The sequence below is a fragment of the Hyaena hyaena genome, unplaced genomic scaffold (assembly GCF_003009895.1).
Source record: "Hyaena hyaena isolate Hyena2069 unplaced genomic scaffold, ASM300989v1 scaffold_23, whole genome shotgun sequence".
In the NCBI taxonomy this organism is placed as follows: Eukaryota; Metazoa; Chordata; class Mammalia; order Carnivora; family Hyaenidae; genus Hyaena; species Hyaena hyaena.
In genome coordinates, this window is record NW_024080655.1 from 1,081,840 (window position 1) to 1,108,614 (window position 26,775).

General features: G+C 52.4%; 1 protein-coding gene across 2 annotated transcripts; it reads left to right on the forward strand.

Annotated features, from left to right (window-relative positions):
• The first annotated feature begins 8,821 nt into the window (after positions 1–8,821).
• On the forward strand, positions 8,822–25,146 carry SPI1 (Spi-1 proto-oncogene). Of its 2 annotated transcripts, none has more exons than XM_039226822.1 (5): positions 8,822–9,072; positions 11,698–11,797; positions 22,652–22,839; positions 23,816–23,978; positions 24,420–25,146. In XM_039226822.1, the coding sequence occupies exons 1-5, from the start codon at positions 9,028–9,030 to the stop codon at positions 24,737–24,739; spliced, it is 816 nt and encodes a 271-aa protein (XP_039082753.1). In that variant the 5' UTR covers positions 8,822–9,027; the 3' UTR covers positions 24,740–25,146. The 2 variants fall into 2 exon arrangements, with proteins under 2 accessions (XP_039082753.1, XP_039082754.1); XM_039226823.1 differs by having other exon boundaries at positions 11,701–11,797.
• Positions 25,147–26,775: the final 1,629 nt, after the last annotated feature.

Genomic DNA, 26,775 nt, shown 5'->3' on the forward strand with positions numbered 1-26,775 from the left:
CTCCCCAAGGACTCAGGGCATACACACTGGGCAGCCTTGGGCCGAGAGCGCGGGCTTTGGGGTAAGACAAGCCTGGGTCCAGTGCTGAGTCTGGCCCTTTCTGCCCCATGACCTGCAAGAGTGTCCACTCTGAGCCCCGCTCCTCATCTGGGAAATGGAGACCATCCCTGTCCCATAGCTTTGCTGTAAGGATCCAATGTGCTGGGCTCATGAGGGCAGTTGTAGAATTGTTACCTTTCCTTTTTCTTTTCAAAGGGCCCCTCTCATCCAATCACAGGCTTCCTGCTCCAGACCTGGGCCCCTTTTCTGTCTGGCTCTCCCCTCCCAAGAGCTGGGGGCTCACACAGGGAGGGTGAGAGAGAAGTGGCAGGGGGGCAGAGCAGGGAGGGGTGCTACTGTCGCGGGGCTCTCCTCCACCAGCTTCCTGGCTCCCCGCATTTCTCTTTTCCCAAGGAGGCTGTGAAGAGGACTTCTGCTGAGATCTTGAGCCTCCAGGGACAGGCCGAGGCTTCCTCCCTCTGGAAGGACACCGGGTATGCACCCCACACACGAACATCATACATACTGTCTCATGGAACTCACCTCACCACCTTGTGAGGTGCAGCCCATTATTGCTCCCATTTTACAGATAAGAACCCTTAGGCCCTCGGCTACACAGTGACTAGAGAGCAGGGAGAGGGTTCAAATCAAGATCTCCAGAGCCACACTCCTAAACCTTCACAGGTCTCAGTAGGCATGTGTGGAGGCCGGTGAGGGAAATGGGCACTAAATGAACCCCACCTGTATACTCAGTAAAGACTTACAGATGATCTCTTTCAGTCCTTTGAACAGTTCTGGGAGGCGGGTCTCGTGGACCCCTCTATGGAATCGAGTTGTCTAGGGGAAAGGAAGTTGCCTAGAGGCCACACAGCCAATCGTGGGGAAGGACCCAGGGGTACCTAGGTAGAGGATGATGGTGGAGGGGCTGCATGGAGGAGGGGGTCCTACACCTGGAGGGGAAGCCATCCTGTCCTCAGTGAGCCAGCGAGGTTGGGGGGGGGGTGGCAGGGGGGACTGCCGTGGTGAGCAGAAGGAAGTCGCTGTGGGTGGCGGCGGGTTTGAGGTGCCGGAGGCTGAGTGATGTGGCCAGGAGGTGAGCTCCCAGTCTGCAGGGCTGGTCAGCAAGAGTCAGGGGTGAGGAGGGGTGGCCGAGATTCGGGCCTTAGAGGAGGCTGAGCTACTCTGGAGATCTGTGCCTCTTGGCTGCTGGGGCTGGGGAGCCAGGGGCAGGAGCTGGTGCAGAGTAAGAGGAAGGACTCAGGGGGGCTGGGGAGAGATGGAGGTTAGGGGGTAAGAGTGTGTCTGGAGGGCAGCCTGGAGGAGGAGAGCCCACAAAAGACAGAGGCCGTAGGGTGTGGAAGGGGTGGGCCTGTGAGCAAGGCCTGGGAGATTGAGAAAGAGGTTCTGGGAATGTTGAGTAGTGTCTTCAGGCTGGAGGTGGGGGTGGGGCTGGCCCACATGGGTGGGGGCGGGTGGAGAGGCGGGCTGGACCCTGGGTGTGGGGGGCTCCAGCATAGGCCTCAGAGCTGGCCTGCAGCCTGTGGACAAGCAAGAACTAAGGAGGGGTTTTAGGTAGGGAAATACCCATGGGAGAGACTTGAGGAAGGGACAGTGGCCCCAGGACCATTGCTGTCACCTCCCACCCACTCACCAGCTGTGTGGTCTTGGGTACAACCCCCACCCACCCGAGCCTCGAGCCTCATTTCCCATGCCTGCCTCCTAGGATTATGTGAGGGTGGAAGGAGTTAAAGCCTGCTCTTTCCCCTTGCCTTTGTCTTGGCCCTCAAGCACTTCTTTTATTTTTTTTTTAAATTAATGTTTATTTGTTTTTGAGAAGGAGAGAGACAGAGTCCAAGTGGGGGAAGGGCAGAGAGAGGGAGACACAGAATCCGAAGCAGGCTCCCGGCTCTGAGCAGCACAGGGCCCTATCCGGGGCTCGAACTCACGAACTGCGAGACCATAATCTGAGCCGAAGTCGGATGCTTAACTGACGGAGCCACCCGGGTGCCCTCAAAAGCACTTTCTGAGCGCCTGAGAGAAGGCACCCTTCACTGGCGCCTCCGTTTCACTCAGAGTCAAAATGAGATTTCACACAAGGTCTGCCGCTAAGGCCTTACCTGGCCCAGCCCCTCACTTCTCTCCCCTCCCCTCACACCAGCCCCCTGCTGTTCCGGGCTCATACTTTGCAGGGCTGGGGTCCCTGCTCAGAGCTCCTCTCCCAGGTGTCCGCTCAACTCGCTCCCTCACTGGCTTCCGGAGTTTGTTCAAATATCCCCTGCTTGGTGGACAAGACCTGCTCTGTCTCACCCGGCCGGCCACTCCTCTCCTATGGCGCTGTTACCTTCCACCGTGCAGTGAGATGCCCTCAGACATGTGCTTGTCCCTGTCCTTCCTGCTCCGGAACAAGTCTTTGTCTCTCGGGGTCGCCTGGCCCACAGAGGCCCTGAGTAAATATCTGTTAGAGGTTCCCATGCCCTAAAAGCCAGCGCGGTGCTGGGGAGCTCGGAGGGGCCCAGGCAACGCAGGCTGGGCCCCAAGGAGCCTCTCCCAGTGTCTCAACCGTGAGAGGAAGTTGCAAGACGGCCATTTCTATACGCGGGCTCGGCTTTTTTTGGTCAACTTTCCCAGTTCTTGATCTGAGGCCTCAGTTTTCCCATATACTCTGTCAGTCCCCGCAGAGACCATTTGCTGGGATGGTGCCATCCCTTGATTTTAGAGCTCTTTTGGGCTGAGGTGAGGGGATCTGCAAGTTCAAGGGTCTTGTCAGCACCCACGTTTCCTGTTGCCTGCTCACCCTGAGATTGCAATAGCACCAAGCCTACCCCCTCAGCAGCCCAGTCCAATGAGAGCAAAGGGCTGCCTGGCCCTCCACTACTCAGGCCTGCCTGGCCTCCCTGTCACTCCACAGGGCTGCCCACTCGTCCAACAGAGTGGGTAAATAGCACTGTCATATGCTGCTGGTAGGAGGGTACGTTGGTACAGCTTTTACTGGGGGCAATATGACAATATCTCGAGATTATCAATCTGCCTGTCTATCCATCTATCTCAAAATTAAAATTTTTTTTTAATGTTTTATTTATTTCTGAGAGAGAGAGAGAGACAGGGTGAGCAGGGGAGGGTCAGAGAGAGAGGGAGACACAGACTCTAAAGCAGGCTCCAGGCTCTGAGCTGTCAGCACAGAGCCCGACGCGGAGCTTGAACCCACGAACCCAGGTGCCCCTCAAAATTTAAAATGCAGTACAACTAGGGACTCCTGGATGGCTCTGTTGGTGAAGTGTCCGACTTCAGCGCAGGTCATGATCTCACGGTTTGTGAGTTCGAGCCCCGCGTCAGGCTCTGTGCAGACAGCTCAGGGCCTGGAGCCTGCTTCAGATTCTGTGTCCCTCTCTCTGCCTCTCCCCCGCTCATGCTGTCTCTCTCTGTCTCTCAAAAATAAACATTAAAAAAATGTTTTAATGCAATATAACTAAAACTAATAAAGTATTATGTGTCAATTATGACTAAAAAAAATAAAACCCAACACATCTCCTTTGACATCAAAAGAGGGGAATCAAAAATTCCTGTGCACCTATGTTATAACATCTAAATACATAATTGGGTCTTTTTCCCCAATGAGTTAAGACATGAGAGATATGTCATTTTCAATATTACTTATAATTTAAGGGCTTTTAATTTCTATTTTAGATTTTCTGATACTATTTGTTAGTGTTTATAGGGAGGTCACGGGGGTTTTTGATTCAGCTTGCATTTAGTTGTACTGATTTCTTTTTCTTTTTTCTATTTTAGAGAAGGACTGAGAGAGAGAGAGAGAGCACAAGTGGGGGAGAGGGGCAGAGGAGAGAGAGGGAGAATCTTAAGCAGGCTCCATACCTAGCATGAAGCCCAATGCAGGGCTCGATCCCACAACTCAGGATCATGACCTGAGCTGAAATCATAACCTGGATCCTCAACCGACTGAGCCACCCAGGTGCCCCAGTTGTAGTGATTTTCTTTCTAGTACCAATCTCTTAACCATCAAGATTAACCTTGAAAGCTTAAATATAGAAAAAGGAGAATTTATAGCATTTAATTTCTCTTCAAACATTCACTTCCACAGTAGTGAGCCTTTCTCCTCCATTGTTTGCATCTAAGGCAGAAAATTATGTCCTGTTAGTTGCTGTTGGACTGTGCTTTTTAGAGACAAGCAAAAAGCATAAGAGCAGACATTCTGAGCCAGCGCTACCAGTCCATCCAGCCCAGGAAACACGTAGCCCAAATCTTCTCTATATTCCCTCTACCTTCAAAAAAAAAAAAAAAAAGTACTGCCTTTGACTCAGCGTCTCAACTTTTGGTAAATTTATTCTAGACATCCACTTGCATATGTATAAACTAGAATTATATATAACTATACTATAAACTATTACATATAAACTAAATTATATATAATTTAATATATTTATATATATTATATATAAATTATATTAAAGTCTGCTAAGATAAAAGCTAAACTGTGGAGATGTTTATGTAAGTGGTGAAACTATAAGGAATAATGAGGAAATAATTACTAAAAAAGTTAGAATAGTGTTATTTCTAGATACAGGGAGAGATCTGGAAGGGGACCTGTGGAGGATGCTTCCGGAGTGCTGGATATGTTTTATTTCTTGACATGGATGATGGCTACATAGTGTTAGCTTTATTTTTACTCCTTAAACTATATAGAAATGTTTTGTGTACTCTTTTATATGAATGAGCTCTCTCATGATTTAAAAATATCACAGTCCAGGGGCACCTGGGTGGCTCAGTTGGTTAAGCATCTGGCTCTTGATTTCGGCTCAGGTCATGATCTCATGGTTCGTGTGTTTGAGCCCCAAGTCGAGCTCTGCACTGATAGTGTGGAACCTGCTTGGGATTCTCTCTCTCTCTCTCTCTCTCTCTGCCCTTCCCTTGCTTGTTTTCTCTCTGTTTATCTCTCAAAATAAATAAATAAACATTAAAAAAAATCACAGTCCAAGGGTTCCTGGCTGGTTCAGTTGGTAGAACATGTGACTCTTGATCATGAGTTCAAGCCCCACGTCAGGCATAGAGCTTACTTAAAAAAAAAAAAATCACAGTCCATTCAAACAGTGAAATACTCTACAGGCATTAAAAAGAACAAGACAGCTCTCTATGCCTGGGTGTGGAAGGGATTTAGGGGAAAAATAGAACCAGAAGGAAGTACAATGTATTTAGTTTGCTACCTTCTGCGTACAATTTTTAAAATAATATATCTGCCTTTTTGTGTCTGCTCAGACTATCTCTAGAAAAATTCACAAGAATCAGGTAACGAGGAGGGTAGCCTCTGGAAGGAGAACTGGGCAATTGTTTCCCTTTTTTGTGCCTTTTGTGCCTTTGAGTTTTGTGCCATGTGCATATATTACCTATTTAAAAAATAAAATAATTAAAAGAAATTTTTTTTGCCTCTCATTCCCTGGAGCCTCCAAGATTTTCGGTTTCAGATCCATTTCTTACTGATGGGAATGAGAGCCACAGCCCAGGCACGATGCACCCCGTGGACTTCCAGCAAGTCGGGGACCCTCTCTGGTCCCATTGCTCCCCGGCAGGAGGAGGCTGTCCCGTCTCCTCTCCCTCTCCCCTCTGCCCTCCTCTTCCACCCCCTTGCCTATTCTCTTTCTTATCTCACCTCTCTCTGCTTCCTTCTTTGACTCTTTCTCCCCCTCCTTTTTTCCCCTCTTCCTCTTCAATCCTCCCTTCCCTCCCTCTCTGGCTTCCTTGCCCCCTCCGCGCTTGGGGGTTCTCAGTCTTTTTCCCTTCTTCCTTCTGCTTCCTTCCTTCCCCCATGAGAACCCAAAAGGCAGATCTGATGCCCAGCTCTCCACTCACACACTTGACCCTGGGCAAGTCACTGACCTCTTGGGCCTCAGTTTAACAGATCGTTGTCTTGGTTACGTGAGATCACAAGGGTGGAAGACCCAGCACAGTGCTGGGCACTCAGAAAAGCATGGCCCTCCCCTACCCTTTTAGGAGCTCGCTGGGCCTGGGGTTGTTGATTATCAGACCCTTCCGGCTCCGGATTGCTTAGAATCTGGGCGCTATTATTCTGAAGGCTTTGAATAACAGCGGATCCCTGGGGGTGTGAGGTCTAGGGAGGAGGCCTCTGGCACATTTTGGGAGGAGGGGAAGTGGAAGGAAGGGTAAAGAGGGCTTGCTGGTGTGTGAATGGACACAGATATTGCGACTTACTGCACAGAGAGTGAGAGTCATTTTGCCCATTTTTAGAGATGCGGGGCCCTGAATCTTTTGGGGGCTTCTGTATCCAGGCCCCTTGGGCTTGGCCAGACTTGGGATAATGGAATCTCTTTCCTCTCCTGGTGGCCCCTCAAGACTCAGGCCTAAGGAGCACGTGGCTGACAGAACATAATGTCTGCACGGATGGCAATGAGCACCGCTCTCCCTGCTTACAAACAGCAAAGACTCCACGCCTGTCCCTGGATGCAACCCAGGCTCCTCGGCCTGACACTCAAGGCTCTTTGCTTTCTTGCCTTGTCTTGTTGCTAGTCATGGTTCCTTTGTTCTTTTCCACCTTCTTGCCTGTGCTCAGGCTGGTTCGACATTCCCTTTCCCTTGCCTGCCTCCCTACCTGTGGCCCAGACCAAAATAATCATTCCCCCACGCACGTAGCACCTCTCTCTTGTTCCCTCACCCCCTGAAAGAATGACACTATCTGTTTAACATGTGTGTTCTCTTTGTAGGCCTGTGAACTCCAGAGGGCCCAGGACATGCCTTATTCATATTTGTGCCCCCTTACCAGGCCAAGCACATGGAAGGCCTTCAATAAAATGCTAGTGATGAAATGAAGGAATGAGTAGATAAATAAGCATATAAAGAAACCAAACCAAGACATGAATGAATGAAGAATGAACACATCAAGCAGGACCTGGTTCTCGTGATGTAGACCCACCCCACACACATGCAGTCAGCTGGGACATGGCCTTCTTGATGGGGAAGTGGAGGGTAGGAATGGAGCTGCTGCCGAGTCAGCCGCCTGTCCTCTACTCTTGGGGAGGGGCCTTGGTCACCTTCCTAGGGAGTCCTGAGGACTTGTGACCTGGACCCCCTAAAGAGTCCCAAGTACAGATGCAAAAAAAATCAGTGAAGTTGGAAGTGAAATAGATCTAATGGTGAACCTAGACCTTGTGAATCCCTGCTCTTCGCTGCCAGTGAAGAAACACTTAGGGGCTTGGGATTCCACTGATGGGAATGGGGCAGGCTAGTCTTAGTGGGAAGAAGATCTAAAGCAGAGGGTTAGACTACACACGGGAGGGATTGGATGCTCAAGAAGTTCTTCTGCAGTGGAGTGGGCTCACCAGAGATCAATGGATCAAAAAATGTCTCTATTCATCCCTGTCTTCCAGACTAGATCAGGAGCTCACTGAAGACAGGGATCTTGTCCAATACTTCCCTATTTTCCCATAACTCAGCATAGCACCTGGAGCTCAGTTAATACTGGCAGGATGCATAGATGGGTTGATGGGTGGATGGATGGATGGATGGATGAGCCAATGGATAAACAGATTGAGAAGTGGAGATATGGTGGATAAACATAAAAATATAGGGGCGCCTGGGAGGCTCAGTCAGTTAAATGTCTGACTTCGGCTCAGGTCATGATCTCACAGTTTGTGAGTTGGAGCCCCGCATCGGGCTCTGTGCTGACAGCTCGGAGCCTGGAGCTTACTTCGGATTGTGTGTCTCCCTCTCTCTCCATTCCTCCCCCACTTGCACTCTGTCTCTCTCTCCCTCTCTCAAAAATAAAGAAAAATTAAAGAAAAAATAAAAAAACAGATGAAAATATAAAGTGATGGATCAGTCACAGATGGATGGCCTAATAGATGAGGATATAGATGGCTAGATGGACAAATAAACAGACGAGCGGATGGATGAATGGACTAACCAATAAATGGAAGAATAAATGAACAACTAGATAAACTGATAAATAAATAAATGTATGGTTGGCTCGATGGGTGGATAGATGGATGGACATACAGACAGATGAAAAAAAAGCAGGTAGGAAAATGAATGATGGACCAATAAGAAAGGTTTGTAAGCTAGGAAGGCTAGATTGATATTCAGGCATTGGCCAGGAGTGGGGAAACTGAGAAATCTGGGCTGAGAATAGAGCCCTAGGGATCTGGAATAAGCAGCAGTTTTGGGAAACTGGGATGGGAGGACCCACGACCATCCTCTGATGGAAGGGAGGCTGGTGTGAAGGAAAACTCAGAGGGAAGGCCAAGTAGCACTATGCTGAGGACCTTGCCCTGGAGGCCAGTCCCAGGCTGGATAGCACATAAGTGTTGGGGATCCAGGACCCAGAAGAGCAAGGCCTGGCACTCTGCTAGATCAGAGCTCTCAGCCAGCCAGGCTGAGCCCAGAGAGTGAAGGCCCCAGTAGCCACCACTACCAGCTCTGACCCCAAGCAAGTGACTGTTGGCCACATGGCATCTCCAGAGCCCTGGGCATTTGTGGGGTTCAGGGTTAGGGGCCTCAGCAGGGCCTGAGGGCAGCAATGGCCTCCCTGTGGTAGAGCTAGTCTTCCTCCCCGCCACCCTTTCTCCCTACCCCGGCCTCCAAGACCGCCCCTCACAGTTCCAGCTTCCTCTGGGCAGGGGGCCTGGCCCCCATGGCCTCCCAGGCCAGCCCCTGGAGCACCACCTGCCCCAGCCGGCCAGAGACTTCCTGTCGCGCAAGAGATTTATGCAAACGGGCTGGGGCGGTGATGTCACCCCAAGGGGACTATCTCCCAGTGGCAGGCCCTTCGATAAAATCAGGAACTTGCGCTGGCCCTGCAATGTCAAGGGAGGGGGCTCACCCAGGGCTCCTGTAGCTCAGGGGGCAGGCCTGAGCCCTGCGCCCGCCCTGAGTTCGTCCCAGCCCCTGACGGGGCGCCCCATCCTGAGGGGCTCCGCACTGGCCCCCACCGAAGCAGGGGACCTGACCGGCTAGGAGCTCGGCTGGATGTTACAGGCGTGCAAAATGGAAGGGTTTCCCCTCGTCCCCCCTGTGAGTACTGGGACTCCTCTACTGGCTCGACCCGCGGCCCTCCGACGCCCGTCCGCCTGCCCACCGGCCCACCAGCCAGCTGCCCTCCCGGCTGGCTATCAGTGGGAAATTGGTGTTTCCTCCCTGGAGCTCCTGGTCTGAGATCCAGCCAGGGGGCCACGGGTCTCTTCAGAGCTTGCCCTGGCGGCTGCGGGCTCTGGGCCCATGGTGGGGCTGTGATCGGTGGGGCCTGAACGGTTATTTATAGATGGGGTTTGGTGGCAGGCGAAGCTCCTGGGCAGGGTGCTGGGGTGAGGATGGCGAGGGCACTGGCGGAGAGGTGGCGGAGGAGGAGATGGGGAGACTGGGGGGGGGGGGGGGAGCCAGTCCCCAGGACGGTAAAGGCTTAAGGACAGGAGGCAACAGGCCAGATGTCTCAGTCCACCGCCGGGTGCTCCTGGAGACGAAGGCCACTTTATGTCTGGGTTCCCAGTGCCCAGTCTGGAGCCTGGCACAGGGGACATGGTTGTTGACCCAAGGGCCTGGGCCTTGGGCTGGCACTCCCAGGGGCTGGGGCAGGGGCTGGGCAGCAAGGAGTGGAGCAGAGACTAGGACGCCAGGCTGGGGCCTTGGCCGAAGCAGGAGAGGAGGGCAGGGGCTGGAGCTGGGCTCGGCCGGGCAGGGGCTGAGGCTGGGACGGGGACCTAGAGGTGAAGCAGCAGGAGTCCCAAGGGACCCCTGGAGGGGAAGGGCAGGTCCCCACCGCTCCTGCTCTCTGTGACAGTTAAAGCCTCAGGCAGATGCAGACCTGGGCCCCTCAGAGAGGACCCCTCTCTCTTTCCCACCCCATCCCCACTCAGCAAGGGTGGGGAGCCCTGAGAGAGCCGGGAAGGGCTTGGCGGGGCCTGCCCACCTGACTCAGCTTTCCCGGCCTGGAGGCCGCTCCCTCCCCCCACCCCACCCCAGTCAGGCCTGGGCCCGGGGAGGCACCCCAGGTCCCACCTCCTGCTGTTGGGCTGCGCTGCCGCTGCCGGGAAACCCAGTGCTGGGCTCCCGGCCTTCTTACTGTCCAGACACAGACCACCCGAGCCAGCCAGCCAGCCCTGGAGCCTGGCCCTGTCCCACCCTCCCCCGCCATCGCCAGGGAGGAGAGGAAGGGGCAGGCAGGAGGGGATGGAGGTGGTCCCAGGAAGAGCCAAGTCTGCCTCAAGAAAGCCACAGGCCCAGGGGCTTGACCACACTGTCTCTGACCCTTGACCTCTCAATCCCTGAACTCCAGACGCAGCTGGGCAGGAGGCACATCTTGGGCTGCTCTACCAAACCCCTCAGAGAAGGGAGTACTCCCGGGAAGGTGGGCTCCCAAGGCAACCCCGGCCCCCAACCCAACAACCCAAGCCCTGAGGGCCCGAGTCACTGTTGTGCAATCCCTGCGCGCACACTGTGGGGGTGGGGAGAGGCCTGAGGACTGTTGTAAAGACTCTGAGTGTGCATGTCCCTGTGCTGCACCAGGATGCAGAGGAGTGAGGGGGCGGGGGGGGGAGGGGAGAAGATGCCAGGGAGGGGTGGGAGGGGAAGGTGGGGGGGATAGGGGTAGAGAGGAAGACACCTTGGAGTGAGAGGTATGGGGGAGAGGGGGAGAGGGGACAGGCAAGAGTGGGGAGGGGGAGGGGGGAATGAAGGAGGACAAGGAGGAGTGGGGGTGGAGGGGGAGGAGGACAGGGAGGAGTGAGGGGCTAGAGAGGGAGGAAGGAGAGAGGGCAGGGAGGGCTGGGGGAAGGAATGAGGGTTGAGGGGAGGAGGGAAGGGAGGAAGGGAAGGGAGTATCCCAGTGGGTGTGTCAGGAGGGACAGAGGAGGGAGAGCGAGAAGGACCAAGGCTCTAGCTGGCCCGTGCCCCTCACCTCGCCCGGTGAGCACTATACAATGCACGAGTGTGAGCGGCCACTGGTCATCATGAGGGTGCCTGGGCCCGGGCGTGGGCTGTGGAGACGGGGGCAGGAAGACAAGCGTGTGCGCTATGGGGGTGGGTGTGCAAGTGGCATGTGCGTGACCATGAAGGGTGTGGGTATGGGCCTGTGGTTAAGGTGCTTGAAGGCAAGTATGAGGATACGTGTAGTAATTCAAGTGGCTACGTATGCCTATAGGGTGAGTGTGCAACAATGTGTGTGAGTGTGACCACACGTGTGTGTGAATGTAAGTGACCTGTGCAGTGAGGGTGAGGGTGGGTAGCCGTGTGGGTGTGAGTTCGTGTGTGGGAGTGTGCATGTCACGGGGAGTGTGTGTACATTTGGAGGTGTAGGTGTGTCGGTGTGAACGTGAGAGTTCACGTGTGAGACTGGGACCCAGGGTGCAGGTGTGAGTGTGGCTGTGCAGGGGTGGGGGGTGCAGGGAGGCCACGCTCTCCTCTCAGCCTTGGTCCTCTCTTGACTTCTGACCTTCGGGGTCCCCGTCAGCCCCTTTCTGCAGGAGCCAAGGGTCTTGCTCTCCTGTCCCCACTGCGGCCTCTCTCAGTTCCAGGCAGAGGTGGCTGTAGGCCTGACGCGGTCCCTTCGGTGTGGGAGGGCGGTGCGGCCCCCACATACCGGGGCTGCCAGCCTGGCTGCGGGGTCCCGGCCACCCTCCGAGTCCTGACAGCCTCCTCTCTCAGCAGCCATCGGAAGACCTGGTGCCCTACGACACGGACCTGTACCAACGCCAGACGCACGAGTACTACCCCTATCTCAGCAGCGATGGAGAAAGCCACAGCGGTGAGTGTGCGCCGCCCCGGCCTGGCCTGGGCACCTCGGTTCCCCGGCTTCTCTGGGACTCTGAGAATTGGACGAAACTAGCTTTCAGAGGCCATGAACTCATTACTCTAACCCCCACATCTCACACCCCCAGCCTGCATTTATTGAGCGTCTTTGGTGTGCCAGGGCACGAGTTTAGCTCCGTCCAGTTTACTGTCTGCTCTAATCTTTGTGGCCTTTTCACAAATGAGGAAACGGAGGCTCGGGGAGCTAAGTGACCTGTACAGGGTCACACAGCTGGTCGGTGGAACCCAGCCTGTCGCCCCAGGTCCAGGGCTTCTTCCTCTCCCCTCCCCCCAGACCCCTTCATCCTCTCTGCTGTCATCACCCCCTTGCCCTGAACTCCACATTGGGGCAGCTCTGCTCCCTGCTGTGTTCTTAACTTCTATCGACATTTGGGGCCGGAGGGTGTCGTTGGTGTGGCAGCCTGCCCTGTACATTGTAGGATATCTGGCAGCATCTTCTACCCACTAGATGCCAGAAGTACCACCAGTCACTATGACCAAAAATGTCTCCACGCATTGGCAAATGTCCCCCGGGGGGCAGAATCACCCTCGTGTGAGAACTGCTCACTAAGGGAAGGGCTCTGAGGCCCCCCCTCATTCAGCAGGGGCTGGAGCCCCAGTTTGCTGGGGTGGGAGTGAGGATGGAGTGTGGGCCAAGGGGTCCTTCTGTCCATCTCGCTGCCCATGCCAAGGGCCAGTCTCGACCCTGGAGCAAATTCAGGGCGGATGGGGACAGGCAGTAGGTGCCTGGGGCCCAGATGGGGCATTCTGAGAGGACACCCAAAGGGGATCTTGGCGTCTGCATGGGACACCCCTCTGAGCCCGAGTTAGACGGACTGGTGAACAGGTCTTTTCTAGTTCTGGGGGATTTTCTAGTTCTGAAACCGGGGCAGGCCAGACACTGGGGGACTGCAGCCCCAGAGGGAGAGGCCGGCCGGGTGCCACAGCAGAGGAAGGTGTCACACTGTCCGGCCACACCTGGGGGCCGGTCACACCTGCAGCTCCATTCTTCAGACACACGGATGGCAGTGTCGGCCTGCTGGCCCCATCCAGGGATGCCGCACGAGGCCAGCCCGTCTCTAGGGCTCTGACCTCCAGATGCCGAATCTGGGAACGCACACCTGGGGGCCGTGTCTTGGGAGTAGGTGCTAGATGTGTCTCCAGTCCTCGTGGGGGGCACAGACTTCTTTCAGAATCCCAGGGCTAGGAAGGGTGTAAAACATCTTCTTTTTCATCCTTTAAAACTTACGATTCTGCCAGCAACACATTCTCTCTGTAGAAAAGCCAGACGATTGAGAGGGAAGGTCTCCCTCACCCACAACTCTCCCCATCTCCCAGGGTCAAGGGTGGGTCTCTCTGCCCTAGAGACCAGCAGTGGTGACTCCTGTCCCTGGCAGTTCAGGACCTGAGAAGTGCCCTCTGGCCTTGAGGACTGGCTCCCCCTGGTGGCTCCAGGCAGCGGGACCGCCAGGTCCCCGCAAACTCAGCAGGGCCTGGGACTCGCTTCTGACATTAGGGACCTCTTCCCCGTTGGCCTAACCTCCACTCAGTTTCACTGGGTTTGGGGTCATTTCCTTTGGGCCTGCTGCAGCCTCAGTTTCCCCTCGTAATATGAAGGTGTGTGCACGCATCTAGAAACCTGCTAGACCAAGGGGCGGGGCTGATGAAGTGAGCACTTTAGAGAAAGCTTGTGCTTTCCTGGCTCGGTGCCCAGGCAAGTCCCTTATATGGGGGCTGGAGCTATAGGAATGACTCCTGATTAGATGCCCGAGCACTCTGTTTTGGTCATGCCCCAATTCCTTCAGAGATTCCTCTGGTGTCCCCTGTGTCCTGGCCCCGACTCCCCACACCCCCTGCCTCCTCATTGCCCCTCTGGGCATCTCTGCTGATCTGTGCACCTGTTCTGTCTTTTCCTAATGAAGACCCAAGAGTAGAGACACCCCACATTCTTCCACTCGTTCCTGCATGCCCTCTGGGTCTACATTTTTAGGTGGTTGAAACTTATTAAAAAGGCATGGGGGCTGGACCGGGGTCTGGTCCCGGTTCTATCACTCACCAGCATGTGTGACCTTAGAACAAGTGACATAACCTCTCCGAGCCCCCGCTCCCTCATATATGGAAGTGAGAGCATGGAAACACTGACCTCGCAGAGCCATGATGACTCACCGAGTTAATGCATGAAAGGTGTGAGGTGCTGAGCATAAGGCCCAGGGAGCTTTTGGGCCAGAGTGTGTTAGCTTTACTCCACCCCCCGCGGGGGAGAGGAAACAGCTGGGAGAGTGGGAGACGCACAGAGGACTCTGCGACAGATCAACTGCGTCATTTTCAACTGATCTAGGTGACAGCCACCTGGCCAGCCACCCACCCGTTCCACCACTTGCCCTTGCAGCCACCCACTCATCCTCCCAACACTTAACCATCTTTCCTCAGGCCCACTCGTCCCTCATTTTCCCATCTACCAAATAGCTCCCAATTGGATGCCATGGGCCAGACATCGCTCTAGCTGCTGGAGGTTCCCTGATAAGCAAGCCAGACAAGGCCACTGCTCTCACAGAACTTACATCCCAGGGAGGGGAAGGGCGGCAGTCAACTAAGCAGACATTCAACAAGCAGTCTTATAAAAAGCTAAGTAACATAACGCAGAATGCCTGTGTTAGGGGCTCCTTTCATTCAGGTGGGCAGGGAGGGCCTCTGAGGAGGGGACAGTTGAGGTGAAATCTGAGTGAAGAGAAGGACCATGCACGCAAAGGTAGAGAGAACGGCGAGTGCAATGTAGCATTGATCCCGAGAGACGGCCCAGGTGGCCAGTGCATGCGGGGCAGTAGTGGAGCCCAGGGGGGAAGCCCAAGGCACCTGCAGAGTATAGATCACACAGTAGCTGAAGGTCACCGCAGGAGTTTAGGTTTTATCCTACAAACAGTGGGAATGGAAAGCCATTGGAGGGTTTTGAGCAGGGGAATGACATGGTCTGAATTATCATGTGTGTGTGTGTGTGTGTGTGTGTGTGAGTGTATGTGTCATAAAAATCTAAATGAATTTTAAATTTTTAGTTTTTGATTATTAAAGTAATCAATGCTCATTGCAAACAAATTAAAAATACAACAGCTTTGACAAGAAAAACATTCCCTCTTCCCAACCTCACCCCCCACTGGTAGCACCTTAGTTAATGCTTGCAGACATTTGACTCCACATTTATGCTCCTGTGTGTCTGTCAGTGTAGATATACACATATGCACATTCTGTTCACCCAACAATGGATTGTAGCCCCATGCTATTCTGCAAGCTGCTGTTTTTTACTAACGCTTGTCATCGGCATTTCTTCATGACATACATGGCCCGGAGGGGATGGATAAAAGCTAGTCTTTCTCTCCAGTCTTTCTCTCACAATGCTAAGTAAATAGACACACAAAGATTTGAAATAGAGAGTTAGTACATTATTCATTTATTCATTCACAAGCATTTAATGCGTACCTTCTATACGCTGGGTGGAGATGAGTCTTGCTTGAATTTTCAATTTGAGACGTTATCTAATTTTCTATCTCGTCCTATGAAAGATGAGACTCTGGCTTTGCAGTCCTTAGGAGCACACAGGCTCTCACACTTCACATACACCAGAATGGTTATACAGTAACTTTGTTCCATTTTATTGATGTAATTGATGCATAACTCTGTGTAGGTTTAAGGCGTTGTGCATAATGACCTGACGTGTGTAGATATTGTGAAATATCCCTCACCTCATATAGATACAGAAAAGCTTTTCTCCTTGTAATGAGAATTTTAGGATCTACTCTCATAACAACTTTATTTTTATTTATTTTTTGTTTATTTGGTTTTGAGACCGAGAGAGACAGAGCATGAGCAGGGGAGGTACAGAGAGAGAGGGAGACACAGAGTCTGAAACAGGCTCCAGGCTCTGAGCTGTCAGCACAGACCCAATGCGAGGCTCGAACTCACAAACTGTGAGATCATGACTTGAGCCAAAGTCAGACGCTTCACCGACTGAGCCACCCAGGCACCCCACTAGCAACTTTCAAATACAGTAAAACCTTGGATTGCGAGTAACCTGTTCTCCCAGTGTTCCCCAAAGCAAGCAAACATTTCTAATACAGTTTAACTTGATACACAAGTGATGTGGTACACGATGCTGAATGTCACATGATCTCAACTGAGCAAACGGTTCTTGAAATTTGCTTTGGTATACAAGTGCTTTGAATTACAAGCATGTTTTTGGAACAAATTATGCTTGCAAACCAAGATTTTACTGTCTACCATACTGCATTGCTAACGGTGGTCACTATGCTGTACATTGCGTCCCCGCACTTATAGCCGGAAGGTTTTTTTTTTTTAAGTTTTATTTATTTAAGTTATCTCTACACCCAACATGGGAATTGAACTTACAACCTTGAGATCAAGTGCCACATGCTCTTCCAAAAGAGCCAGGCAGGCGCCCCTTATAACTAGACGTTTGTACCTTTTGACCACATTCCTCCACTTCCCATGACCCTGACACTGGCCTCTGGCAACCGCAAATCTGATCTCCTTGTTTATAAGTTCAGGATTTTGAGGGGGGGGGTTGTGTTTTTGGTTTTTTTTAGATTCCACATATAAGTGAGACGATGCAGTATTTGTCTATCTTTGTATAGTAACTTTTGTTAAATCAGTGTCTGAACTTTCCAGTATTATGGCCATGTGGAGATTACTCACAGCTGAGCCACATGGTGTATTTTGACTACCTGAACTCTCTCATCCCCGAAAAAGAGAACAAGGGGCAGGCGAGCAAGGAGATAGTGCCTCATTCTGGAACCAGGCTGCTGCGATTCACACCCTATCTCCCCATTACTGTCTGGGGTGGTCATGGGCAAGATATTTCACCTGTTTATGTCTCAACTTCTTCATAAGATACCTACATCATAGGATTGCTGTAAAGATCGAATGAGTCACTGTACGTAAAATCCTTAGACAGTGCCTGGCATATGGTGAGTGCTATGTAACATGGGTAGGAGTTGTTATTGTTTTTTGTTTCTCCCCAGTGTTTATGTATGTATGTATGTATGTATGTATGTATGTATGTATGTATTTATTTTTGAGAGAGAAGGAGAGAGAGGTAGAAGGGAGAGAATCCCAAGTAGGTTCCACCTGTCAGCACAGAGGCTGACACGGGGCTTGAACTCACGAACCGTGAGATCATGACCTAAGCTGAAATCAAGAGTTGGATGCTTAACCAACTGAGCCACCAAGGTGCCCTAAGAGTTGTTATTCTTCTGATTACGGTCTCCTAAGAGAGGGTGTGTGGGACATAAGGCTTTGTTGTTTGTTTTTTTCTAGTGTCTTTATGATTAACAGTGTATAGAAATCTAGGCTGAAAATCCTGTTTTCCCTTAGCATTTCTCTATTTTCTGGTTATTAGAGTTTTTCTTTTGAAGTCAGTAGCCTTTTTATGGCCTCTTTTTTTTTAATGTAAATTATTTTGGTTTTGTTTATTTTTCTGCTTGTTTAGTTTAGTTCTGTCTCCCTGGAAGTTTTTAATGCCTTCTTCTCTCTCTCTTTTTTAAATGTTTTATTTATTTCTGAGAGAGAGAGAGAGAGAGAGGCAGTGTGAGCAGGGGAGGGTCAGAGAAAGAGGGAGACAGAGAATCCGAGGCAGGCTCCAGGCTCTGAGCTGTCAACACAGAGCCCGATGTGGGGCTTGAATCCATGAACCGTGAGATCATGACCTGAGCCGAAGTCGGACGCTCAACTGACTGAACCACCCAGGGGCCCCTAGTGCCTTCTTCTCTTAACACCTATTAGTTCCACTGAACAAGCTTTTTAAAAAATCACTCTGGCTGCTGTGGGAGAATATATGGAGAGAAGACCACAATAAGAACAGCGAGAAAGCACTGGGAGGAAACTACTGGAATAGTGTAGGCAAGAGATGACAGTGGCTTGGCCAAAGGCAGTGGCAATAGAGAGAGAAGGGAGTGGAAGATTCAGGGTACATTTTGAAGGCAGAGCTCATCAAGTTTACCATTTCTTCTTCTTATTTTAATTGTGGTAAAATATACATAATATAAAATGGTACTTCTAGTTTTCATTTTTGAGGACTTCCATACTGTTTTCCACAGTGGCTACACCACATTACATTCCCACCAACAGTGCAGAAGCGTTCCAATTTCTCCACATCCTCACCAACACTGGTTAGTTTCTGGTATTTTTTGATAACAGCCATTGCAATGGGTGTGATAGGATTTGCTCTTTTCAATGGGATTGGTGAAGGAACTAGAATTCCAACGTATGACTCCTTCCCTCCATCTTTCCATCTTTCCATGTACTCTTTCATCCTTTTATACCATGGACTGTCCACCCATGCACCACTGTATTCTCATACCCATCTAATCATCCACTCATTCACCTTTCCAAGTGTCCTTCCCTTTACCTATGAAACCCTCTATCCATCTCCCATGAACCTATCCATCTCATAAATATATACAGAGCATCTCTTGTACACCAGGCACATTGCTAGGTGCTATGGACTCAACATAAGTCCTCCCAGACTTATTATTTTAACAGGGGGAATAACAAGAACTTTACTAATTAGGATACAAGGTAGAGAGTAACAAGTATGATGAAGCCTGGGGCTCTCCACTCTCGGGGACTCCTTCCCTTATCTGAGCAACGTGAAGGAGGGCTAGGCTTCAGCAGCTCTCACCCGGTAATCTGTGATTTCCTAAGATTTGTTGTTGTTGTGTGTTTTTGTTTTGTTCAGTTTTGTTTTTGTTTTTGTTGTCAGCCCTTGTCTTCTGACTTCCTTATCTTCCTTCTCTGTCTTGATCTTACTTCTGCTCCCCTGGGGAGAACCCTGGGCTTGAGGCTGGGATTTCTGCTCTGAGGAGATAAGGTAAACTGAATGACACTTAAGGCTTTAACTTTGAGTATGTGTGGAGTTGTTTTGAATATGATGTTATTTTTGCCCTGGTGACATACAGGCATTAGGGACCCCAAATATACTGAGGAAGAATAGAGATGGGTAGGTAAGACTTTGGTCCCAGATAATGAGAGATCAAGATGAATGGGGTCCCTGCTGGCTGGCTGGCTGATGGATGGATAAATGAAGGGAATGATTGATGATGAATGGATAGCAGCTGATGGAAGGGTGGGTGATGGACGGACAGTGGATGGGTGAACATGGATGAATGAAAGGATGATGGATGGATGGAGGATAGATGATGAATGATGGGTGAGGGGTGGATGATGGTAGACAGGTGCGTAAGAGCAGTCAATAAGATTGGTGCCACCATGGGTCTTAATTAAAGCTTTAATGAACAGTCCTTTTCCTCAGAAGTTATGTGGATAATGGTAGTTCAGCCCTTGGAGGCAGACACAGGGAGGTTTGGATCCTGTCTTTACCAATGCCTTGTGTGGACAAGGGACTTAATCTCTTTGACTCATTGTTTCCTTGTGTGCCTCCTTGTCAGAGCTGGGGTGAGGATTCATGAGAAAATGTGGATTAAGTACTCAGCATGGTGCCCAGTACCTAAAAATACACGTTAAAAGCTAACTCTTACTGATCATTTGATCGAATATTGATGGAGGCCTACTGTGTGTTCAGGGTGGCCTAACAGGCTATAAAAAGGAGGGTCCAGAACTAACTCCAGATACACAAATGACATTATATTCTTTTGAGGAGCAGAGTTGTGCTAAGGAGGCATAGTGCAGGATGACCTGGGGAACCCATTGAAGGGACAAATAAGGATAAAGCAATATGTTCGTGAAAAGTCCTCTAAAAATGAAGTCCAAGGAGCCCAAGAGTGTTGACCTTTGCACTATGAAGGCTTCCTTGTATTGTGTTCCTTCAGAGGCCCCCATATTTGGAACGTTTCTGCCTACCAGACAGCGTTTATTACATAATTGCCTGAACACCCAAATCAAGGGTAAAGGCGAGGTTTCCGTTGGGCCTTTTGAAACTTCAATTGTAGCTGAAGAATCCCACTTGCAGCTTTCAGGGGACCCTGAGGCAGGGTTCCAGAGTTTCACTGAGAGCCAGAACCTCCTTAGGACCCCGATAAATTCCAGTTCCCAGTGCTTCTGATTCACTGATTCACAAGCCCCCCAGAGCGACTCTGGTGAAGGTGTACTGGGACCACCATGAAAAATGCTGGCCTCAGGCTGGGATTCCAAGAATGAGCTCATGGGTCACATGAGGAGCTAGAGCAGAGGTGGGGAAAGTGAGCAATCGGGCGCCCCTCACTCCACACCTGGAGAGCTGCAGGCATGCGGGGTCCCCTGAACCCTGGGACTGTAGTGGGCTTGAGGGTGGAGATCGGTGGGCAGGATAAGGCATTGTGCCGAGATCTGGACCATTCAACCCGGGTGAGGGAGGTGAAAATGGGCGGGGCCAGGAGTGGGGCCGGAGGGCTGATCTACCCCTGGAGAGGAGCCTGCATTGGCTCACCAAATCCCAGAGCCCCCCAAACAGCCCGTCTCTAAAGCACAGAGCACAGTTAGTTACTGTCCGAGGCCAATTGGAGAGCTTCTGGGTCCTGTTAACTCGCTGCAAGATGAAAGTACAAATTAAGTGTTGTTTTGTTTTCCTTTCAGGTTTAGATGGTTTTGTGGAGGAGAGTCAGAGAGGGTTCTCAGGAGGCTAGAATTCATTTATTCATTCATTCACTCACTCAGGAAATGTTTGTTGAGTGCCTACTGGACACAGTAGGCACTGGGAATAAGGCGAGAACAAAACCAGTCACCTTCCTCATGGTGTAATGCTGAGGCCACGGCTCCAGCCTCGGGGAGAAAGTGACAGCCAGGCTCACCAAAACAATTTCTCTGGGCCACTGACCGAGGCGGAAGAGGAGGAAATAAATGTATATGAAAGTATCTGCCAGTTGCTCAAGTGCTAATCCTGGTTCTTTAGAATAACACATTAATAGTATTAGTAATAGGTAATGTTTACCGGATCTAATTTTGTGCCAGGTTCTATGCTAAGCACGTTGCAGGCATTTGCTCATTTAACCCCCACAACAAGACTATGAGATGGATATAATTATTAGCCCTGTCCTACAGATGAGGAAACTGAGGCTTACAGAAGTGGAATGACCCGCCCAACGGCACACAAGAGTAAATGGCAGAGGCAGGACTTGAACCCAGCTCTGTCTGGCTCCCAAATCATGTCCTTTATCTCATCTATGCCATGTAGCCTTCTAGAGGTGGGAGCGTGGGCTGCCTGGATAGTGGGTTCAAATGATGTCATGGGTGGACAGGACCTCTACAACTACCTGGTTGGGTCTCTACTTTCAGACTGGGGAATTGGAGGATCAGGGAGATAAAATGTCTTGTCCAGGGTCACACAGCAATGCCACCACAGAGCAAGATTAGAAAGCAAGTCTTCTGATAACCAGTGCAAAGCCAAGAAAGCACATGTTCTAAGGATATGTGAGTAAATAAGTATGTGTTTGTATGCAAGAAAAATAGGAGGAAGACAGACAGACACACACACACACACACACACACACACACACACACACACACACGTGGGGCTGGTGGTGGTCCCCAGGTAGGGTTCTGCATTTGTCCCTGAGATGTCACCCTGCCCCACCACCCTGTATACTCCCTCTTGGGTCACATAAGAAAATCCCTCTTGTCACTTGATCACCACATCTTCTTTTGGACCCCAGGCTCTCCCCAAGAACTCCACAGACATGTGGCTGGCTTTTGGGTTTTTGGTTTTTTTTGTTTCTTTGTTTTTCCTGGAAAAGATGCCCAGAGAAACCATGTCCTCATCCCAAACGATGGCATGTGGCTGTTCCCCAAACTTGAATCCCCCCCCTCCCCACCACAGACTCTGAAAGCACCTATGGGGGAGTTTCCGTGACAGCCCTGTGTCCTAGCGACCTCACTGGAAGACAGACGCAGCTGTCCAAGGGCATGGCTTTGAAGGGGCAGCACCGTGGGCCCGGACAAGTTCTGGTGTGTGAGGAATGTCAGCCCTGTGACTCTGTAATCACACCTTGGCCATGTGACAAGACTGCGAGCGTGTGACTGTGGGCTCAGGAACCACCGGGAGGTTTTCGAGGGAGCTGGGAGGGCCAATCAGCATTCCCCGAGGGCCCACACTGGGCCTGGGAGTTCTTTTTTTTTTTTTTTTTTAATTTTTTAAATTTTTTTAATGTTTTATTTATTTCTAGGAGAGAGAGAGAGAGACAGCGTGAGCAGGGGAGGGTCAGAGAGAGAGAGGGAGTCACAGACTGAAACAGGCTCCAGGCTCTGAGCTGGCTGTCAGCACAGAGCCCGACGCGGGGCTCGAACCCACGAACCGCGAGATCATGACCTAAGCGAAAGTCGGACGCTTAACCGACTAAGCCACCCAGGCGCCCCTGGGCCTGGGAGTTCTTACAAATGTCTCATTTATTATCCTCCCAGTAACGTTTATCCCCATTTTACAAGTGAGTCAACTGAGGCCGAAGAGGTCCTTGCATGTGCCTGAGGTCACACAGAGAGCAAACGGCAGAGCCAGGACCCGTGTCCTTGGCAGGACGGAACGGCTGCCGGGAATGCAGGCTTTGCCTGAGACCTGGGTCTCGGCTCTGCCATCGACGGGGCCTCTAACTGCGGGCACGTTACGCAGCCTTGCCAAGCCTCAGGGTCCTCATCTATAAAATGGGGGTGGTAAACAACGAGGTGGAGGGTGAGGTGCTGAATGTCAGCCTGGAGCCCAGCCCGGCCTGTGATCATAGCCCCATATGGCCTGACATCGTTATTTTTTAAATCGCGATAACCTTTTCCGGCCCCGCGTGCCCTGGTCTCATGCCACGCTGCCCGGCCATCCCTGCAGACCATTACTGGGACTTCCACCCGCACCACGTGCACAGCGAGTTCGAGAACTTCGCCGAGAACCACTTCACGGAGCTGCAGAGCGTGCAGCCCCCCCAGCTGCAGCAGCTCTACCGCCACATGGAGCTGGAGCAGATGCACGTGCTCGACACCCCCATGGCGCCGACCCACGCGGGCATCGGCCACCAGGTGCGTGCGGCCGCTGGTCCCGTGGGACCCGGTCTGTGGTGAGGCCGGCGCTTCACAGGAAGCTGACACAGGCTCTTACTCAACTCGGCTTCCTGCCCCACAGCGCCAACGGCGGCCGGAGCCCCAACGGCTGCCTCCTGACCCTCTGACTGACCTCGTGACCCCACACCCCTTATCTCCTCTAGCCCCACGATGGACAGAGCCCCGATAATTCCCACCCGCCACTGATCTGCCTGACCTCAAGAGCCCTTCTGATCCCCACTGCAATCCCCACCCACCGGCCCCTCTTGGATCTGGCATCCAAGTCGCTGGACACTGGCCTCCACTGGCCTCCTTGTCTCCATTGACCCCCTTTATTGATCGTCCTCAGCCCCAGGACCCTAATCCCAATCAGTGACCTCCATTAACTTCTACCACCCCTCACTGACCTCCGCTGGCCCTTCTCAAACTGCTCACCCACTTATTTTTTTTTTTTAATTTAAAAAAATGTTTTATTTATTTTTGAGAGAGAGAGAGACAGACAGCATGAGCAGTGGAGGGTCAGAGAGAGAGGGAGATACAGAATCTGAAACAGGCTCCAGGCTCTGAGCTGGTAGTCAGCACAGAGCCCGACGTGGGGCTTGAACTCATGAACCATGAGATCATGACCTGAGCCGAAGTTGGATGCTCAACTGACTGAGCCACCCAGGCGCCCTGCTCACCCACTTATTAAACCCCAGTCACTCCCATACCCAATCAACCCATTGGCCCCTTTTTGCTGCTGCCTCTGACCCCAAGAATGCCAGGCCACGTGGCACCTCTGTGCATGTGAGGAAAGGGTGCCCTTTCCCCTGGCCACATGGCCCTGAACCAGGAGCCCAGGGAGGGCCGGGTTCCAGCAGCCCCTGGCCCCCCACAACCCATGCCCTCTGTGTCATTGACCCTGCCTGACCCCTGTAACCTAACTGACCTCAGTGTTCTCTCCCTGCCTTTCCAGGTCTCCTACCTACCCCGGATGTGCCTCCCGTATCCCTCCCTGTCCCCGGCCCAGCCTAGCTCGGATGAGGAGGAGGGCGAGAGGCAAAGCCCCCCGCTGGAAGTGTCTGACGGGGAGGCCGATGGCCTGGAGCCAGGGCCTGGCCTCCTGCATGGGGAAACAGGTAGGGCGGCCCAACCATCCGGCCCAGCCCTGACCCTGGCCGTACATGTGCCCCGTGCACCCCAGCCAAGGGCACAGTAGTCACACCACAGAGTGTGTGTCCGTATCTGTGAGCATGTGAACGTTTGCCAGAGCGTGCACTGCACCTGTGACCATCTGCACCTATCTGTGTGCCAATGAGAGTGCATCGTGAGCGCGCACAGGCGTCTCGGTGACCGAGCGTGGGAGGCTGTATGCGTGTCTGTACCTCTCCGGGCCGCGTGTGAACGGGTGTGAGCGGGTGTGAGTGCCAGGTGTGGGGTGAAGGAGACCACTCCCTGTAGACCAGCCGCTACCACCCGTTCCCTCCCCAGTGACCACCCACCCCCAGAGGACCCACGTCAGGGGGAGGCGGTGAGGGTGGGTCCCTGGTGTTGGGGCGCTGACCACCTCCCACCCACAGGCAGCAAAAAGAAGATCCGCCTGTACCAGTTCTTGCTCGACCTGCTCCGCAGCGGGGACATGAAGGACAGCATCTGGTGGGTGGACAAGGACAAGGGCACCTTCCAGTTCTCGTCGAAGCACAAGGAGGCGCTGGCACACCGCTGGGGCATCCAGAAGGGCAACCGCAAGAAAATGACCTACCAGAAGATGGCCCGTGCCCTGCGCAACTACGGCAAGACGGGTGAGGTCAAGAAGGTCAAGAAAAAGCTCACCTACCAGTTCAGCGGGGAGGTGCTGGGCCGCGGGAGCCTGGCCGAGCGGCGCCACCCGCCCCACTGAGCCCAGGCCCACTGAGCTGGGCCCGCCAGGCCTTCCCGCTGGCCATAGCATTAACCCCTCGCCCGGCCCGGACACAGGGAGGCAAGCTCCCAGGGGCCAGGGGCAGGACTGTGGCGGGCCGGGCCTCGGCTTACCCATCCGCTCCCTCCTCCAAGCCTGCTACCCACAGCCTCTCCTCACCTCCTACCAGGACTCCAGCCCCGGCCCCAGAGGGCACCTGGGCGTCCGACTCCAGCGAAGGGTCAGCCTCGCTTAGTAAGACCCAGGGTGTGCTTCCTTGGGAGTTCCAAGTCACCAGATTTGTACAAATTGAACCCTCCTTCTTAAGTTTCCCCCTCCCACACCTGTCCCTCGTTAGCTTCCTCAAGGAACAGTCATTAAAGTTATTCTCAGTGAGTCCTTTTGTAGCACAGAGTCTCCTTTACGATTTTTTGTGTGTGTGTGTGTGCATCTTGTCTGGGTGCCCCTGTCTGAGCTCTCTTTTTCTCATGTGTCCTTTGGGCATTTACTACCAGCGCTGGGCAGGGACATCGGCACAAATGACACACAGTGCCTGACCAGGGGTTAGAGCTGGCGAAAGAACAGGGCCCTTGATTGTTAACAGGGGAATAAATCGTTAAAAAGGCCTCTGCACCTGATAAGTGAGCTTTTCAAAATGCCCCAGTCTGGGGCACCTGGGTGGCTCAGTCGGTTAAGCGTCCAACTTCGGCTCAAGTCATGATCTTGCGGTTCGTGAGTTTGAGCCTTATACCAGGCTCTGTGCTGACAGCTCAGAGCCTGGAGCCTGCTTTGGATTCTGTGTCTCCCCCTCTCTCTGCCCCTCCCCTGCTCCTGCTCTGTCTCTCTGTCTCTCAATAATAAATAAAAACATTTTTTAAAAAAACGCCCCAGTGAGGCTAAAACTCTTCAGGTTATGGGCCCAAAGAGGATGGTTAGTAATAATGACAGCCACACTGGATTTTCTGGCCACTTATTACATGTCAACCTTGAGAAGCAGAGTCTGATAGCATTCCATTTGATAGACCGGGAAACTGAGGCTTGGGGAGGTCAAATGATTTGTTCAAGGTCACACAGCTTGGGGGGGGGGGCTGGATTCCACCCATTCCACATGGGTGCTAAGTTAGTATGAGCAGGAAGCCTCCACATGTCTGGAATGGGGTGCTGTGGAGCCCGGCCAGGAGCAGGAATTAAGCCCCAAGGCATCCTCACAGCCTCCGTGCTGGCGGGACCCTAGTGCGTAGCTGCCATCTTGTGCTCTGGCGTCTAGTCCACAACAAGGGAGAAACAGAAAAACATGAGCCTGGAGGCGTCCTGCTTCCAACCGCGGCAAAATATGGGGGCAGACGGCCTAGGAGCCAGGAAACGACCCAAAGCAGCCGGCGGGCCTCTGGGAACCCGGACTCGGGGGCCATCAGCATCAGCGCAAACACCTTCTTGCCCCAAGAGCTAAACTGTGACCTCCCTTCTCAGGCCTCCAAGCCCCAAGAGAGAGTCAGTGGTGCTCAGTCCTCTTGAAAGAAGGCTAAGGGGGGGCGCCTGGGTGGCTTAGTCGGTTAAGCGTCCGACTTTCGCTTGGGTCATGATCTCGCGGTTCGTGGGTTCGAGCCCCGCGTCGGGCTCTGTGCTGACTGCCATCTCAGAGCCTGGAGCCTGTTTCTGTCTGTGACTCCCTCTCCGTCTGACCCTCCCCTGCTCACGCTGTCTCTCTCTCTCCTAGAAATAAATAAAAATTAAAAAAAAAAAAAAGAAGGCTAAGGGAATGTGATACAGTTTAAAAGTAGTTAAAAAGCACTCCACAGAGGCAGAGAAGAAGGGATTCCGTGTCTAAAGGAATGGTAAGTTTGGACCACGTGGCAATGCTTGTGTATAGAATCCCTCCCGTGAGGGTCAGGAGGGACAAATGACCTCTCCTGAAGTTGGATCGTGCTTGGAGAGAGTCATGTGTAATTTGCTTCTTTCTGTGTAGCAGCCGATGCCCCTTAGGTGACGGGGGTGGGGAGGGGCAGTCACAGACGCCCAAAGTTCATAGAGGAACA